Raw genomic sequence first — 18,645 nt, forward strand, 5'->3', positions numbered from 1 at the left:
ACTAAACAGACTCAAAGTTACAAGAAGAAAGAAAACCGTAAATGAATTTAATTAGGAGAAATATTTTCAAAAAAAAAAAAAAAAAAAAAAGCCAACAAAAATTGCTGAAATTTTCATCTGAGGTATAAACATTTTGGAAAAAATGTGATAAATTACATTTTTAAAAGAAGCGAGAAAAATAATCTCAGAAAATCTATAATCCTAATAACCTTTTCTTGCTTCTCCAATATGCCAGCTTACAATGATCACAACTTTGCTCAGTTTTCACTTAATTTTTTGCATTACGTTTTCCACAAACACATACAACTTTTCAATAGTGAATAGATACATAATATAAAGAAATATTGTTAGAAAGGGAGAATACAGTATCTCACTCTTGAAGATAAGATTCTGTTGCCCAATGAATATTTTTTATTTCCCCTGAAATAAAAGATTAAAAATTGGCATTTTTCTGTTGTACATATGACTATTGGAAGCAAAAAAAAAAACCATGCATCATAATTTTCATATTTTGAAAACAAACAGTTTCAACTTATAAATAGACATTAGATGCAATATAGCAAATATTTAATACTACATTCCAAAAAAAAAAAAAAAAAAGTTAGAATTGCACTGTTTTAGGCACATAAATGGTAATAATTAACCACATTAGCTAGCTTTAGTTCTTTTCATGGACAATTTGGTCTTAATTCAGCAAAGAAAAGAAAAGAAAAGCTAGAAAATACCACAATTTCTGAATGCAAATCTTCCAGTGACTATCAATAAGACACACAGGTTACATGATTTAAGGGGGAAGGGGAGAATGAGTATAAAAGGAAGAGATCGTTTAAATACCATATAGAAAGCAACTACGTTATTATTGCATATTTACACATTGGTTGAGGTTTGAACCATTAGAACATTGACATCTTGTCTGAACATGATATAACACTACCTTCCAAAGTACACATTACATATTTGTAAAATTACCAATGACAGTATTTGTATCAAATGGCAAAACACCAGAAAACAATGGTTGACCCAGTATTATTTTGCATATAAAGTATAATAAACATGGAAAGCACCAATATCTTTTGACTTTCAAAAGTGATTGTGGGAGTAGGAACGTTATTAGTCATCCCATCCTCATCCAACAAATGCAAACATCCATATGAAAAGCTGAAGTAGTAGAAGTAGTACAGGACTGTGTATGATAATTTGTTTTAACTCCTCTTTCATAAAAACACAAGCCAGTATACAATCATTAACTGAGTTTCATAACAACATATGGTTTTACTAGAAAACTGATTTCTCTGGGCAGTGTGCTTTGTAAACTGCAGTGTATCCCTATAGAAAAACTATTTAATTCATGAAATTGGTGCTCTCTGATGAAAACCAGTGATCATTTACAAAACTGCATATTTATATCCAAGCACTCCTAGAAATATACACTCTGCTATTTCAGAAATATTACCTTTCATATTACCATCACATAAAAAGTCTATAGCTAAAACACCATGTGTAACCAAGGAGGCAGCAAATAACCTCTGATTTAACTCTCACTCACTCTTTCTCACCTACTAACTCTCCCCTACCATTCAAAAATTTTGAGCACAGGAGTCTTAAAATATTGTGCTTTCTTTTTTTTTTTTTTTTTTTTTTTCATTTTTATGTATTCTCAATAATGAAGATTCATGACATCTTTCTTACATACATATTAAGACATTCATCTTACTTCTGCACACAGGAACACTAGTTGCTAACCTACATGGAAGAGTTTACCAGCATTGAGTACTGCATTCTAAAGTGAACCCATGGATGCTCACCCTGTACATCTTTCAGTGACGTAAAGGACGGGAGGAAGAAGAGGAGGAGGGAATCCATTTTATTGAGTAATCTGTTCCCTGACTCATTTCTGTAAGACTCAGAAATGATTTTCACACTGATAAAGGAAGGTTGATTTGGCTGTGGACAGTATAAGATGATTTACTTTGCATGAAATACACTTGACTGAAAAAAAAACTTTTTTTTTTGTTTTACCTTTACACATTCAGTCTACTGAAAAACATATGAACAACAAAAACAAGCCACTGTAGGTATGTTGAAGCATAAGTAAATGGAATGGTGGACTTAGTGGAGAGCAAATCCTTGGTTCTTTCCCCCTTCTCGTTCATCTCGGGCCGCCAATGATATGATCAGATGCTTCAGCACCACTCCTACATAAAGTTTGTATGATATGTAATATTTACATAGCAATCCTCACTATTACTTTCTCTCCACAGAATATGGCCTTGTGTAGTATCCGAGGGTGCCAATTATAGGCAACAAGTGCATTTACCTCTTCTGGTCTGCTATGTCGGAGCAGATCATAAGTACATTTTCACAACCAGTGTGATTTCAAACACCACTTTCCAATTGGCATTCTTGACCACAAGTAGTCCTTAATACAGCACAGGTGGAAGATCCACATGAAGTCTTTTGGCATTCCAACTTGCCAGGCAGGATGATTGAGTGGAAACATCTGTGGCAGTATTCCTTGTGGAGCTGGTTTAGCTGCAATAATGCAGCACAGCACAAGACACAAGCACAAACAGCAATAACCACTGTACAACACATGGTTTATATATGTGTTGGAAGCCCTAAACCAGGAACCCTTCAGACATGTTCGCACTAAGTTGGGCTCTCATGGTTTGGACACTATTGATGATCTTCTTTTGATGACCCACTAATGTGACACCAAGTGCAGCTAAGTCCTTCAGTGTAAGCCTAGCCACTGCTTCTACTGTAGTGATATTTGCTTGTTGGAAGTTTTCAAGATAACGTCCCATCTTGATGCTGTTGAGCCATTCCTCAACTGTTTTAAACTGAGTCATATCTGGTGCATTTGGATCTAAAGGATTCTGATGCCTGCAGAGAAAAAAAAAGAAAAAAGAATATGTTTACAAATCTTAAAATTTTTATCTCCGACTTTGAACTCACTACAATAAAAAATTATAAATACTTTTAGCATAAAGTTAACATAAAAGTAGGATAGTATATAAATGCTTTTTTGTTACATTCTCTTATAACAACAAGATTTTATATAAAATCTTGATAACAAAATTTTATATTAAAATATAAAATTTTTCCAAATACTACATATAGTTTCTTCCTGAAAGCATACATTAAACTCTGACACATGTCTTATATGAGAATTTGTAATTTGCTGGTTGGTCAATAAAAAAATGAGAAAATGACGCAATAAAAAAGAATTGTGGCAATCAAAACGGTCTACACTAATGTATAATCCCTGACAGCAAAAAAAATGCTGCCATTAATCTTCTAAAAAAGTGAATTTTAAAGGTTCAATGAAAGAGAACAAGAATCTGGATGGATGAATCACTTGCGGTAGGCAATCAAATGTGTGTAGCAAAAATAGTACTGTATTTGCATTCTAGTATTATTATCATTCTCACATATTCTCATCCTGGATAGTTTTATGGGCATATTGAAAAGATAAAAAGTATATTCAAAAATGGAAATTCCAAACATGTATAAATTCCTGTAGGGCTAACAACATTCTGCAACTTCTAGACCAGTGCTTGACATCAAGCAGCCTGCAGGCCAAATATGACATGTCATATAAGTCCAATAATTATGAATGGAAATTTAAAAATAATAATTACAGTTAAGTAAACGGATACACACTTTTAGAGCAAGTTCATTAACATGAGAAGCTCCCCCTTTCTTTTGAATTCTGTAGTATAGTAGAGTATATTAAATCAACTGGAAGGCAGTGTATCAAATACTCTTGAAAAATTCTGGAATGTATTCATGAACAAGCTCATGGACATTATAAGAACTTGCACATGAAAGCAAGTGCTGTCCCAAAACACCTTTCTCCAACTGGCTTACCACTGCAACTTTTTGCTGGCTACTTCTCTAGATGTCTGTGCTAATCAGTTATTTAAAACTACAGGAAAGCAACAAAATACTGAGTGGATGACATCTGCATTTTTTGAAGCTTTTGTAACCAAAAGCTTCGAGAAATGCAGCATATCAAAGTTTGGAAGCAAAGGCCATGGGAGCAGTGACAAAACATAACTGTAAGTACCATATTTAAATTTTATTTTCCTACTCTTATACCTTAAAGTATGATACTGGACAGCAGTCAGGTGTCAGTAACTTAACTGCCAGTGAGTTAACTGAAGTTCGTTCCTTTATTGTAGGGACACAGCTGCCAAAGGTATAATGCATAATATATTACACTAAACATAATTAATCAACAAATTCACTTTTATTAGTATTTTTATTTATCTTCTTGGTCTTCCTCTACTTCATTTGCTGATATATTTCCCATTATATATATAAATTGCTTGTATCCCTCTGTCTGTGACACTTTTTGACTTGAATAACTAAAAGACTAAACAAGCTTTTAACCTGATTCCTTTTTACAATATGCTTTATTTAGCAGTAAAATTGAAATTAAAAAAAAAATAATAAAATTTTCCCCTAAATTTTCTGACCGATTTTCAAATCCCAAGAATTGATTTAGTTCCCAGTGAAATTAACTTGCCATTTATTTTGAAGAGAAAATAAATTTTTTAGCTTTTTCACCGCAATCAACAAATTTCAGGGTCATACTTTTGATGAAGTTGGCATTTTTGCTCATGGACAACTTGACATAGCAGTTTCCAGGTCCTGATAATTTTTGTGCAATAATTATAATTTTTTAAAGGACAATACAATTATACAAGTAAAAAATTATCAAATTGCATTTTTAGTGATTTTGTTACCAGAGTCCATCCCACTGACACTTTAGCTAGCAGCAAAGGAAGCCGAAGGAGAGGTTACTTCGATATTAATGTTTACTTCTTCTCCGATATATTATTTAACCCTCCCAATATTCTACTTGCTTTTAATGCCTTTTCTTATACTTATTCTTGAGTTATTCCTAAAGTTATCCATATTCCTAGATAATTTAAGTTCATTATTATTTATATCATCTTCCATTCTAATTCTAATTTACATTTCAGTGGTTTTTTTTCACTATGGTGATTTCTATATATGTTCTTTCATTTTCTTATCAAAATTATGTAGCTTTTCTTTGCAAATTGCTTCCATCACCTGCAATAGCAGTGCATCATCTGCATAGTAGACTGTATATTTTTAAACTTTTTATTCTAATTCCTTTATTTACTTCATTACTTCAACCATTACCAGGATAAAGCATGTGGGACTCAATGAGTCTCACTGAGTTATTCCTTTTGTTATTTCCATTTCTTCTGCATTTCCTTCATTTGTTTTGATTATGCACTCATTGTCTGTATATATATTTCTATTATTACTTCTATAAATTGTTGAGGAACTTTGTATTGCTTAATATCTCTATTACATCTTTTATTCTTACTCTGCCAAAAGGTTTGTTAAATCTACAAAACACATATGAATTGGTCTGTTATACTCTAATGATTTTTCTATATCTTTATTTATAACTTTATCATAAATATTGCATCTATGCACAATATATTTTTCCCTAAATCCTTACTGCTGCTCATCACTTAATTCTATAATTTTATTTCTCTGATATTACCTTTATACACAGTTTCAATGATGCTTAATAAATTAATACCCCTATAATTTTTTGGAATACTTATCTTCTTTTTTTTATAAATATTTTGTTTAACTTTCAAAAAAATGGGTGTATCTTATCCATATAATCAGCCTTCCCAGGTGGCTGAAGTTGACACTCTGGTAAAATTAAGGAGTAACTGGATAAGTACCTTCTGTCAGTGGGAAGAGTATGATAAAATAGATAAGGGTTGTACCGAGAGAGAGGTTTTTTTGGCTGATGCAACAAAACTCCAGCTTTTTTGTATCTTATGAACTATACTAATAATGTCGATCATAACCCTTTTTGTTCTTATAATTTGAAAACTATCTGTCCTGGGTACACTTTGTTCCCTCCAGTGACAGCATTATTCTTGTCCTAGACTTGGGCTTATGCTCATATCAGGTACAACACCGTTATCTCTCTCATGAGATGACGGTTAGTGTCATCAGCAAAGTTATGCTCAAGTGTAAATAATTTACCAAGCCTGTGCCAGTAGCTAGGTGGCTCCATAGCCAGATGGGCAGGAGCAGCAGTGCATAGCACACGCTTCTTGATTAGACTGGGGTTCGAGCCTGTGACCACCAAATACGGAGGATGCGGAAAGATCAGGAAATTACCACCGCATATCCCAGGAGCAATATGGCCTTAGTTGCTAATGCTCCTAAAAACCAAATAACAAACAAACAGCCAGTAGCTAAGTTCTGTGTAAAACACAAACTTTCAATTAATGGAAAAATTTTGTATACATGTACTGGAATTCCAAGGTTTGAAAATGTGTCTTTTGTGAAAGCTACTTGCACTAGTAATTTTCATAATTTGATGAGAAAATTTTCTGTCTGCCATCAAAAATAGTGCATACACCAGCAAATTGCTTTTTTTTTTTTGGATTTAAAACAACTGATCCCTTCAATCTTAACGGGCCTACCTATTCCAAGTAATACTTTTGTGTGGGAATATCAGTTGATGCTACTCAAATATTTAGGCTATGTAAACACACATAGCATCACTGTATTATTGGTTTTTAATTGTACAAGAACTTAAAATAAGCTTTGAGTCTATATATAACATTGTATTAAAAGCAAAACATGCATCTATTTATATACTGCAGCTGCATAATTAATATTTATTTAATAGATGCATATCTAATAGGTACTATTAATTGACTGCCTAAACAAATCAAATATGCACTAGAAAAGATTAATGTCTTTAATTTTATATAAAAGAACTGATTTCCCAAAACTGTAATGTTATCCCAAAAGTTGGCAATAAATGAATCCTTTACCAAGCAGTACTGATATTGTTTATTTATAATGCATTGCCTCATGCTCGGTTATTTCAATAGTATTGCCATACCCTCAAAAGGAGGGCATCCTCTCTACAGTGCAAACCTGACAACCAAATTGTTAAAATAAAGTAAATGTTAACTGGTTGGTTGGGTTTTATTGGTGCATTAGAATTTTAACTGATAATGTTATTCATGAACTCTAATAAAAGAGCCTAAAATAAACTAGGTCTACTAACAGTATTACATCTTATTAACAGAAGTGAACCACATCATTCCCCTTATCTTTATTTTCACAATCTTTGGTGTGTCTCTAAAAATGAAAAAATTTCCACAAACATGTTATTTTCCAAGAATTATAAAGCATTACTTCCAGTGAAGTAAAGGGATCTCTCCAGAAGCCTTCAAATAGTGTCACAATGTGTAGATCTGATTATGACTGAGTGTGAAGAAAGGATAATAAGAAAATGAAATCAGTAATGAAACTGTATTTTGGTATGTACCTCATAGTTGTAATTAGCCTAGATTAGAGGTTTCCAAACTTTTATACCTTGTGTTCCCCCTTAAACTATTTCATAAATTTCATCCCTTTTCCAAAGCAAGTGCAAATAAACAGAGTTGACATAAAATTTAACTATGAGTATACATATTTTTATAAATTAATATATACTTCAATATATTTAATCTCAAAGATTGAAATAAAATTTAAATAAAATAGCATATGCCTCACACACTTTGGGAACCTCTGACCTAGCTCATATAATGGTTACATGATTTTAAAAGTTTAAAAGTCAAATGTTACCTGTTCTGTGCTATTTTCCTTAAGCTCTCTGGACATCTCATAAGTTTGTCAAGGGTCTTAACAATAAGAGAAAATGAAGGTCTATGCGCTCTTTCTTTCTGCCAGCAATCCAACATCAACTGGTGTAAAGCTTCGGGACAATCCTTCAAGAATAAGGTAAAATTTAATGATTTATAGTACCAATATTAAATAAGAGACCGCTAATCATAATTCATTTAGTAGTATTAAAACTAGTTAGTTTCAATACCACTAAATGAATACCATTATTATCAATGATGTGTATATCATAGCCATTTATAGTACAGCTAAGCATACAAAGTATTTTTGATCCCAAATTTAAATGCCTATGATGTGGCCATTTTGAATATTATTTTTATCTTTATTATTTTTTTCCCTGTCAGCAACTCTATTAGACTTCTGTTTAAAATACCATACACATAATTGCGGAAGTTATTTATTTAAATTAACTGTCAACCTCAGTGGGTTGACACTGAGTAGCTTTCTACCTGAAATTCATGTACTTTTAAACATAGTTGCTTTTTTTTTGTAATTTTTTTTCCCTAGTCAACAATACTATAGAATCTATAAATATAAAATATAATTTTTATATTATTAATATACTTTTTTTTATTTGCTAAGATATGTGATTTTTACTCTGCATTTATTTTAGAAGCCTATAATGTGGGCATAAGTCAAAATTTCTCATCTAATTTTTTGTCTGGTCAACACTATTTCAAGTACTATGAAAGTGAAATATCAACTTCCTAACATTGATAGTTACAGTTTTATAAATACTTAAAAAAACAATTCTCATAATGCTTATATCACAATAGCCTGTCAATATTTCTCATCAATTTTTTAAATTATGCATGATACTATTAAAAAAAAAAAATTAAATTGCAGCCATTATCAATCCAATGTAGGATGAAAGCCTCCTCAGCAATTCATGTTGAGGGAAATGGATCATAATCTGCCACGCTGGTCCAGTGCGGGTTGGCAGATCGATCGTATTTAGTAGTCAGGGGTTTGAACCCCAGTATACTCATACAGTGTGTGCTACTGCACTCCCACTCCTGAACACTCAGTTATGCAGGCCAGATGATACTATTATGCACCAAAAAAAACATGTTCATTAATATGAAATAAAGATACACTGCACTGCATTCAGGCATAGTTAATTGTGGAAATTTAATGAAACAGATATCTATATGGCCAGTTATATAACAGCATATATCTATTCTCTCAATAAGTGGCTAATTAGCTACAATTTTGCTGACTTGCAGCTAAAACAACATCAAACTAACAGCAAGTTAACTAGGATAAGGTAACTGCCTCAGACCACTTTTGAGAGAAGTGGCCAAGAAACTGCTGTTCTTGGCCACTTCTCATTGTTTTAGGATTACAACTTACAAAAATTAGCTTCATTAAATTTCCAAAATTAAATTTTCACCTCATTGCAGTGCAGTGCACCTTTATTTAATACTAGTCATATCATATGTGCACCTTGCAATGTCTTTCAGCTCCATTATTATTCATAATAATAACAGCTATTTTTATTTTCATAACATCATTAAATCCCATTTTTATAGGCTTCATATATTACTGCCTTATAAAATCATCTCCATTATGGTCCACTGGACAACAAACAAACGAGCAAATAAGTTTCTCAGAATGTTTCTCAGCATGCAGATAGTGTTTCATGTTGAACTCTGCATTATTATGTTTTCATGAGAGAATTTGCATTTATCAACACATCAACAAAAAAAAACAATTCTTTCATGTAAGGCATTTCTTTATATGATAAGATCTTTAAAATATGAATAAATAATTGAGAAACTCTAAAAGTTTTCTGATAATCTCATACATGATTATCCACTATGAAAGTTTTGCATGAAAAGTGAGAGAGGAACTACTAGGGTAATTTATATCTCATATCTCAGGTTAAAATGCCCTTCCACTAAAAAAGGTTAGATGGCTGAATGGCATAATGTCAGTCCTTTGCTAAAGAACTCATTATTAGTGAATCAGCATTTATTTTTTCTACACAACTTCACTATCTAAATTAATTTTCTTTCTCCAAAATCTCATTTCTTGATACTTCCAACTTTATATATTCACAAATAGAACAGTAGCCTTATATGCAACTTTAGAGCTTTCAGCCACTAACTGTCTATCTGACAGATTTCTTCCATCATAGAGATATTAAATAATGAATGTTATGAGATAAGAACTGGAGTAAACAGACACCTTGAAAGTTTATTTTAAAATAAATTAAATTAAATTAAATTAAATTCAACAAGCAGCTTCATCCATTTGGTCATTCTTAACTAATAACTGGCTGACTCTCTGAGTAATGTTACTTATCCCAGAGATAATAATATACAAATCAATTATTATTATGACTAGCCATTGTGAAACATTGTTTTAACTCCACATATCTTTTGAGTCACACCCAATGACTGTTAGTTTCCTATTCTAAAAAGATATATCACTCCTTGTTCATTCTTCCCTCTTCTTTCCACCTCTCCATTGACGTAAAACAAAGAAATAAAAATTTATACTCTTAATTTTCTTATTCACCCAATACTTCATCCTGTCATTTCTGGTAACTAGAATTGTTTTAGTAGTTTTTATTCCAAACTTTCATATGGAATCATCAATTTTTTTCTCTAAAGCTTAAACTTCAATACAGGAATACCTCGCATAGCACGGTTAATTCATGCCGAAAAAATACCGCGCTGATCGTGGTATTATTAGTATGTTTTCAATGTAATGCGTTCCAATAATTTGATTATATGGGTCGAGTTACAAAAATATATAGGTGTTTGTTTACTATAAATTGATGCACACGAAATTCTTGCAAAAAAAGAAACTAAAATGAAAAATACTAGTAAATACAGTACAAATGATTTTTATTGTAGTATGTACATACCAAAAGAATATAAGTGAAGTACGTACTGTATTTTTATTTTGAAAATAACTGAGATTAGCTTAGTTTGCACAGTTTTTTTCTTCTTTTTATCTGCATACATCTCTTTATAACATTGAATGTCATTTTGCAACGCCTGCCTTACTTTCATACCTCGTTCGATGTTTGGATCTAGAAGAACACTCAGCGCCATTACATTTCTTCTTTCCACTCATATTTGCATACAAAAGGTGTAACATTTTTAAAAAATAATCTTTCATAAACATACACAGTGAAAAATATTTGTACAGCTTATGCACAATCAACGACCTCACCCCTCAGAATCTAGAGTGTTTACTAATCTGTCAAAGCTAGCAGAGTCCGTATATAATGGGAGTTGTGAAAACAGCCAGCGTGGCCTCGAATCCATAACGCATTGGCCTACGTGCTGGCATTAAAATACATACATACATATCAAATGTATTGGTGTGTCACGCAGTTAATTTTTTTCAATTTGTAAATTGTGCTATAGCGAAACCCACGCTGTTCGAAACCGCACTATGTGAGGTATTCCTGTATTTAAATGGCACATAGATATAAGTATATACATATATTTCTCTGTGTGAGAGAAATATATACATATATATACTTATCTTTTAGTTAAAATTCACAAGTTTTATAAACTTCAAAAAATGTTTCACTGATATACTTGAATGAATTGTTTAAATTTAATTAATTAAAACATCTTCAAAAGAAAGTAATATGCTAAACATATAAAATGTTGAAAAAGTGAACATACCATTGGAGCAGGAAGTCTATATCCTTTTTCAATACTTTTGATCACATCTTGATTAGACCAGTTCCAATACGGTCTCTCACCATAAGACATGACTTCCCAACACACTATTCCGAAGCTCCATACATCACTCGCAGAAGTAAATTTACGGAAGGCTATAGCTTCTGGTGCTGTCCACCTCACAGGGATCTTTCCACCCTATAAATATTTAACATCATATTACAAATAGATACAAAATGAAATAAAAAAAGTAAGAGGAAGCAAAATATTCAAAGACTTATTTTAATTAATAAATTAACAGTTTCTCAATCAAATATGTAGAAACATCCAATTAAGTATTCCCAAATGAAAATTGGGCATTACGTACTGAGTGTTACCTGTGCCAACAATTTTAACCAGATTCCTCTTATCCCTCAGAAAACAAAAAATGAAAAAGCAGTATTTGTTTTAATGATGCTTATAATGGCGGACTGTATTTTAATACAGTCCACCCTTATAAGCATTTTAATACAGTCCACCATTATAAGTTGTTAGTCCAAAGACTAACAACATTGGTGAGCAAAATGATCAGTGATCATGACCAAATTATTTCAGCTCTGAGAACTGCTACATCTTTATCTGCCAAACACTAAGTCATTCTTTCTTTCCCCACGTATGCAACCTAAAGGAAGACGTTGATTCATTACCTAAAGATAACAAGCTTAACTTATGTCCTAACTATAGAGTTATAGACGTCCAATCTTTATAAGTCAAAAACTACTTCAGAGTTGACAAGATAATAATAATAATAATAATAATATACAGTCCCAGTACTAACATAGTCCCTTGGGATCATAGATCGGACCAACACTGAGCTGGAGGAGATTATGAGATCGACCAGGATAATGGTGACCAAGAGGTGCCAATGCCATCCAAAGTCAGCCATTGAGAGACTGACCATAGCCCATAAATAAAGCGAGAGGGGATTGACTGACCTCACTGAACAAGAGAGGAGGCAATTAAGAACCTCTGTGATTACTTCCAGGAAAACACAATGAAAACCTACCAAGCCATAAGAAAGGTAGACAAAGAGCACACAAAACACTCAAACTCAACAAGGATACTGCATTGACACAGACAGAAGAAACAAAGACAGAAAGATAGGCAAAGAAGAAACTCTGTGGCAGACATTATAATGACCTCCATCAAGACTACACGGATAAGATGGCTTCCAATGCCGGGCTCAAGAACAGAAGGCTCTTCCCCCTGAGGCCAAAGGCTTTATGCTCACCATCCAAGACCAGGTAATCAACACCAGGGACTACAGGAAATAGATCGCCAAGGACCCCAAAGTAACAGATGCACATGTCAACGATGCTATTCCATAAACAATCCAGCACATCACCCAGGATGCAGGGTGATCACCTAGATGGAGTCCTCTCATAGAGAAGACCAGGTGGCCAGGATAATGTATCAGAAGATAGTGCAAAATTACCAGCTGATCAAAGAAAGCTTACCGTATTACAAGTATGAGTCTCGAGTCATACTAGAGACCTCACCTCACAGACTGTGCTGGGGCCATGCAATCATAACAGACAAGATAATTCCTCACCTCATAATAGACCAGACATAACCCTTATTGACAAGAAGGGAATGGCTACCTACCTGATCAACATAGTGGTGCCCAACACCAGCAATCTCCAGAAAACATATGAAGAAAAGATCAGGAAGTACTCAAACCTAAGACAAGAAGTCAAAGATATGTGGCCTATGATACAAGTAATGACCATTCTGATCATCATGTCAACCACTGGCATGGTGCCAAAGAGCCTCCATAAGAACATAGCAATAACAGGCCTTCCAGAGAACACTTACATGGAACTCCAGAAAGCCGCAATCCTGAACACCTGTAGGATAGTAAGAGAGTTCCTTGACCAACAGTAACTGGGCACAATACCTGTAACTTGGTCCCAGTACCTGTCATAGGGGGAAAAAAATCCTATAAAAAGGAGATTTTTTTTTTAATAATAATAATACATAAATAGTAATATATTAAATATTGAAAAATCTCTCTAAAGTTAAGACCAGGTCACATTATCAGTTTAAGTGGCACTGACCACATGCTATATGAAATGGGCAGCTTTGGAGTTAAAAATAAACTTTTTGATAAAATGTAACCATAAAATTTAAAAACTACATGAATATATAAAAACCACAATAATAAATAGGAACATTTACAATAAAAATTAAGACACAAATTAAAATCTACAAATACAGACTGCTGTATTTGGCAGTTAAATTCTATCTTTTTCAACTGAACACTTTTCCTGCCAATGTTGTGCCTTTTAAATACAGATAAATTGCATTAACAGCACTCTACAATTTGATTCGCTGTGCCTGTTTTGTGTATTTTTCTGGAAATTGCATTTTGTATCATATGCATTTACTAGGTGAAAAACTCAAGAACTGAAAGAATTTCAAGCTAGGAAAAACAGGATAAATTATGTAAATCATAATTAATAAAAAGGTAATTTACAATCAATAAAAAAATAAAAATAAAAATTTATTTTTTATAATAAAAACAAAATCTATTATATATGTAAGAACCGTGTTCAATTGAGGAGCAAGACAGGTTAATAAAACTTGGGAACAACCTTTTGAGAAGGCTGGAACCATTGAAATCCTTTTCACTTTCCTTTTTTAATGGACAGATTTATGTCCCTGTTTTGAAAAGGAAAGTAACTGAAAAATACTAAAATTCTTATTAAAAGAATATGACAAGAATAGAAAGCCTTTGGCAAAGACTTGCAATGTCGCATTCATTTAAACTTCCATATTTACATAAACATCAGAGAAGTGTATTTCTGCCACTGAATATGCTTCTGGCCATTTTTGTATAACACCTTTGGTTGTCCTTGTAACTATGATTACATGGTCAGGAGAACATGGTAGATGCAGCAATAATTTCAATACCATATTGGCTTGCTGTGACAGCATGTGTTCTGGGGAGGGGTTAGCACTGATATGAATATTATAGAGAAATGGCACACCTTTGGTCAACACTCTCACTGTTCTTCCACTAGCTTCACATAAACAGAATAGAAGGTTAGAATAAATAACATATTTGAATGAAAGTGGAGCCGATCTGAAAATAATTCATGAGGACTGAACCACATATTTTCCATAAAACTAACAGCACCACAATCCAGAAAATAGTTGCAACATTGTCTTCTTTGGGAGCAATGATTGAAAATACTTCAACTGTTTAGAGCATTCCTAGCTTTCAGGAAAAAAAAAAATGATGAATCCAAGCATATCATTCTATTTAGGAAAAGAAGTCAATCTAATCGTTGCTACTATATACTAATTTGCCTTTGCATCTTCTAGAAAGGTGATAATAGTCAAGGGATCCTTTAGGAAGAAGCTTTATTCATACTCAAGTGATTTACAAAAATATTTACCACAGACCTCAAGAGCCAATCTACTATGGTGTTCTGTGGCCAATTCCTCCACTTTCTTCACATTGTTTTTTGCTACAACAGCTGTTAGGTGCTTTTGGGAATTGCTATTTCATAAACATTAATATGACACTTGAACTGCTTATATCATTTCATAACACTGCTACAGGATGGACAATCAACCTCAAATATTGTTCTAATCTCCTCAAGAATTATTTTAAGTTCTTTATCTTGAAGAAACAGATGGACTAATTTGTTTTCCACCTTGCAATGAAATGCCAAACAATTGCAGAGGTACCAAGGTATGCATAACCTATATATGACAGTGGACTAAAGAGTAATGCTTCTTAGTTCATGACCTCAGTGCTGGGTTTCGTAGCAAGTTTCAACTAGGTTCTCCATGTAGCTATTAGTTTCTAGTTAGTATATGTGCAGTAGTGTTTCCATGTGGTTGTTCTTTTATAAATCACACTGTTTTAAATATAAGCATCTTTAAACATGTACAGTTTCAGATTCAGGGTAGGGGCATGTCCCCCCTACTACTAGGTTTCAACTAGGTTCTCCATGTAGCTATTAGTTTCTAGTTAGTATATGTGCAGTAGTGTTTCCATGTGGTTGTTCATTTATAAATCACACTGTTTTAAATATAAGCATCTCTAAACATGTACAGTTTCAGATTCAGGGTAGGGGCATGTCCCCCCCCCCGTCGTTTTTCGGAGAATATACATCAATTGTTTAAATTCCCTTTAGCAACAAAAAAATAAAAATTTTTTTGTTAACATAGGATTTTATCTATTTTTGCATTGTGGCTCAGCTATTTTCAACTGACTACAGTTGGCAGCACTGATGCATCATGCAGTTTGGTCATGCGTAATGTTTACAGCATAAGACAATGTTTCAGGCACTGGAAAGACAAGGCATAGATACCCCCATATATTATGATTTTGAAGAAAATATAAGAGAATGCTACCTCCTTTATTACACTAGACAAAGACAGTAGCAAATTTAAAATTGAGAAAGGAGTTTGACAAGGAGACACAATATCTCAGAAGTTGTTTACTGCTGCCCTTGAGGAAGCTTTCAGAAGATTAGACTGGTCATAGAAAGGAGTCAATATGAATGGAGAGTACCTAAGCCATTTACGATTTGCAGATGATATTGTGATCATAAACCATGATCCAAAAGAATTAGAGGAAAATCTTAATCAGTTATGCAGTGTTAGTAAGGATTTCAGACTAAAGATGAATATGACTAAAACAAAAGTAATGATGAACAAGTATGCCACAGAAAGGGATATAATCATTGAAGAAGTTTGTTTGTCTGTTTGTTTGTTATTTGCTTTTTTAGGAGCATTAGCAACTAAGGCCATATTGCTCCGGGATATGCGGTGGTCATTCCCTGATCTTTTTGCATCCTCCATATTTGGTGGTCACGGGCTCGAACCCCGGTCTAATCAAGAAGCGTGTGCTATGCACTGCTGCTCCTGCCCACCAGGCTATGGAGGCACCCATTGAAGAAATAATTGAAAAGGTGGATTCATATACTTATCTGGGATAAGTCTGTAATAATGATAAATGGCTGGAAGTCAAGAGAAGAATAAATTTTGGATGGATAGCATTCAGGAAATATATTCACATACTGAGGAGCAATATCCCAATTTGTCTAAAATGTAAAATAATGAACCAAGGTATACTTCCCACCATGACTTATGGAAGTGAAATTTGGGCACTCATCAAAAGAATGGAAGAGAAGCTGAGAACTACACAGCGAAGAATGGAACAAATTATATTAGGAATCAGACTGTTAGATAAGAAGAGAAACATATGGATTAGACAGCAAACTCAAGTAAAGGACATTCTTATCAAAACTAAAGAACTAAAATGGTCTTGGGCAGGACACATAGCTCGAAGACATGATAGCAGATGGACTAAGAAAATAACAGAATGGTAGAAGAAAACCTGGAAGACAACGACGGAGATGGACAAATGAAATTCATGAGTTCGTGGGTAGTAAGTGGATGGCCATTGCACAAAACAGAAGGAACTGGAAAGGCCTTCATCCTGCAGTGGATTGAAAGTGGATGATGAATGTTTATTTCAAAGTAATTTAGACTTTGGTTGTATGTCTGTGTCTGCAAGTCGCATTATGTTTGAGTGTCATATTTGTTTTGTTCTGGGCATTATTTTGCACCTTGTTTGTGCACAAACAAGGTACAAAATGGTGCCCCTCCTGTCATTTTTTTCTAGATCTGCCACTGAACATGTAGTTATTGACTTTCTGACTGCCAAAATTTTAGAATTGTAGGATGCATTTTTAAAGTTTCATTTCACCATGTCAAAAAGATTTAAAGTTCAAGCATCAGCCAGCAAAGTTGTTGTTGTTTTGGTTTTTAGGAGCATTAGCAACTAAGGCCATATTGCTCCGGGATATGCGGTGGTCATTCCCTGACCTTTCCGCATCCTCCGTATTTGGTGGTGACGGGCTCGAACCCCGGTCTAATCCAGAAGCGTGTGCTACGCACTGCTGCTCCTTCCCACCTGGCTACGGTGGCCCCAGCCAGCAAAGTGATGTTGGCTGTTTTTTGGGACTCTGAGCTTATCCACAATGAAATTTTGAAAAAAGGAACCACAAGCAACTCAGTCTCGTATACTGAAACATTGGACAAGCTCAAAAAAAAAAAAAAAAAAAAGAATTAAATGAGCAAGGTCTGGCAACACAGCAATGATGTTGCTAAAACCATATAACATTGGCAAGAATTTTGTTCCTGAGATCTGAACTTGTTGCACATCCTTTCTGTAGGCCAGATTTCAGATTTGGTCCCAAGTGACCTTCATTTTTGTTCCCAAAGATTAAAGAATGTCTCTGAGGCAATTGATATGATCCCAATGAAGAAGTTAAAGAAGCCATGAAGAGATGGTTGGTCTCTTGGGTACCATTTTGTTATTTTCTTAGTCCATCTGTCATCATATCTTCAAGCTATCTGTTCTGCCGAAGTCCATTTCAGTTCTTTAGTTTTGATAAGAATGTCCTTTATTTGTATTTGATGCCTAATCCAACATGTTTCTCTTCTTATCTAACAGTCTGACTCCTAATATAATTCATTCCATTCTTTGCTGTGTAGTTCTCAGCTTCTCTTCCATTCTTTTGGTGAGTGCCCAAGTTTCACGTCCATAAGTCATGGTGGAGGGTATAAATTGGTTCATTATTTTACGTTTAAAATGGATATGCGCACGCGCATATGTATTTTCGTATGCGCGTGCGATCAATAATGAAACTTATTTTTAACTATATTTTTCCTTATCAAATACTGAATTTTGACTGGTGCTGCTAATTAATAATACTGTGTGACTTGCCTTTGAAAAAATCACCTTCATACTAGAGTGAGTATATCAAGAAAAAAGATACTTAAAAACTTACCCTGGTGGTGTAAGCACCTTCTGTAGCACTCTCAATTTCTCTGGAAAGTCCAAAATCGGCAATCTTACACACTAAATTAGCATTAACAAGAACATTTCTGGCTGCCAAATCCTGAAAATAAACAGTAAATTTTTAAACTTTTTAATCATTAAATATGCAACTGGAAATAAATACTTATTTCCAGTGTGATTTATATCTAGGAACATTCAATGGTTTTTGCACACCTAATTTCTTTATTATTTTAATAAACTTGTCTAGTAGAATAAGACTAGTTATAAATGTAAAAAAATAACTAATTATTATAAAAACTGAAAAAGTAAGAAATTCAACGTAAAACTCTAAATGCCATTCTGTCCTTCCCACCTTAGGTGAAAATCATACAGTACAGGGACTGAACTAATGATGAAACTTTTTTCTCTGTTATTAACAAA

The 18,645-nt window shown here is 33.5% G+C and overlaps 1 protein-coding gene across 1 annotated transcript in view; it reads right to left on the bottom strand.

Annotated features, from left to right (window-relative positions):
- Window positions 1-2,618: 2,618 nt before the first annotated feature.
- The window catches only part of LOC150085339 (ephrin type-A receptor 4-like), a 212,235-nt gene continuing 196,208 nt past the window's right edge, over window positions 2,619-18,645 (bottom strand). The window contains exons 14-17 of the mRNA XM_090374533.1: window positions 18,215-18,325; window positions 11,364-11,558; window positions 7,657-7,799; window positions 2,619-2,886 (exon numbers count right to left, since the gene is read on the bottom strand). Coding sequence (XP_090230659.1) covers window positions 2,619-2,886; window positions 7,657-7,799; window positions 11,364-11,558; window positions 18,215-18,325 — 717 coding nt within the window. The remainder of the gene's footprint in view (window positions 2,887-7,656; window positions 7,800-11,363; window positions 11,559-18,214; window positions 18,326-18,645) is intronic.

Source organism: Mastigoproctus giganteus, chromosome 5, assembly GCF_048544385.1.
Source record: "Mastigoproctus giganteus isolate SK-2022 chromosome 5, ASM4854438v1, whole genome shotgun sequence".
Classification (NCBI taxonomy): domain Eukaryota; kingdom Metazoa; phylum Arthropoda; class Arachnida; order Uropygi; family Thelyphonidae; genus Mastigoproctus; species Mastigoproctus giganteus.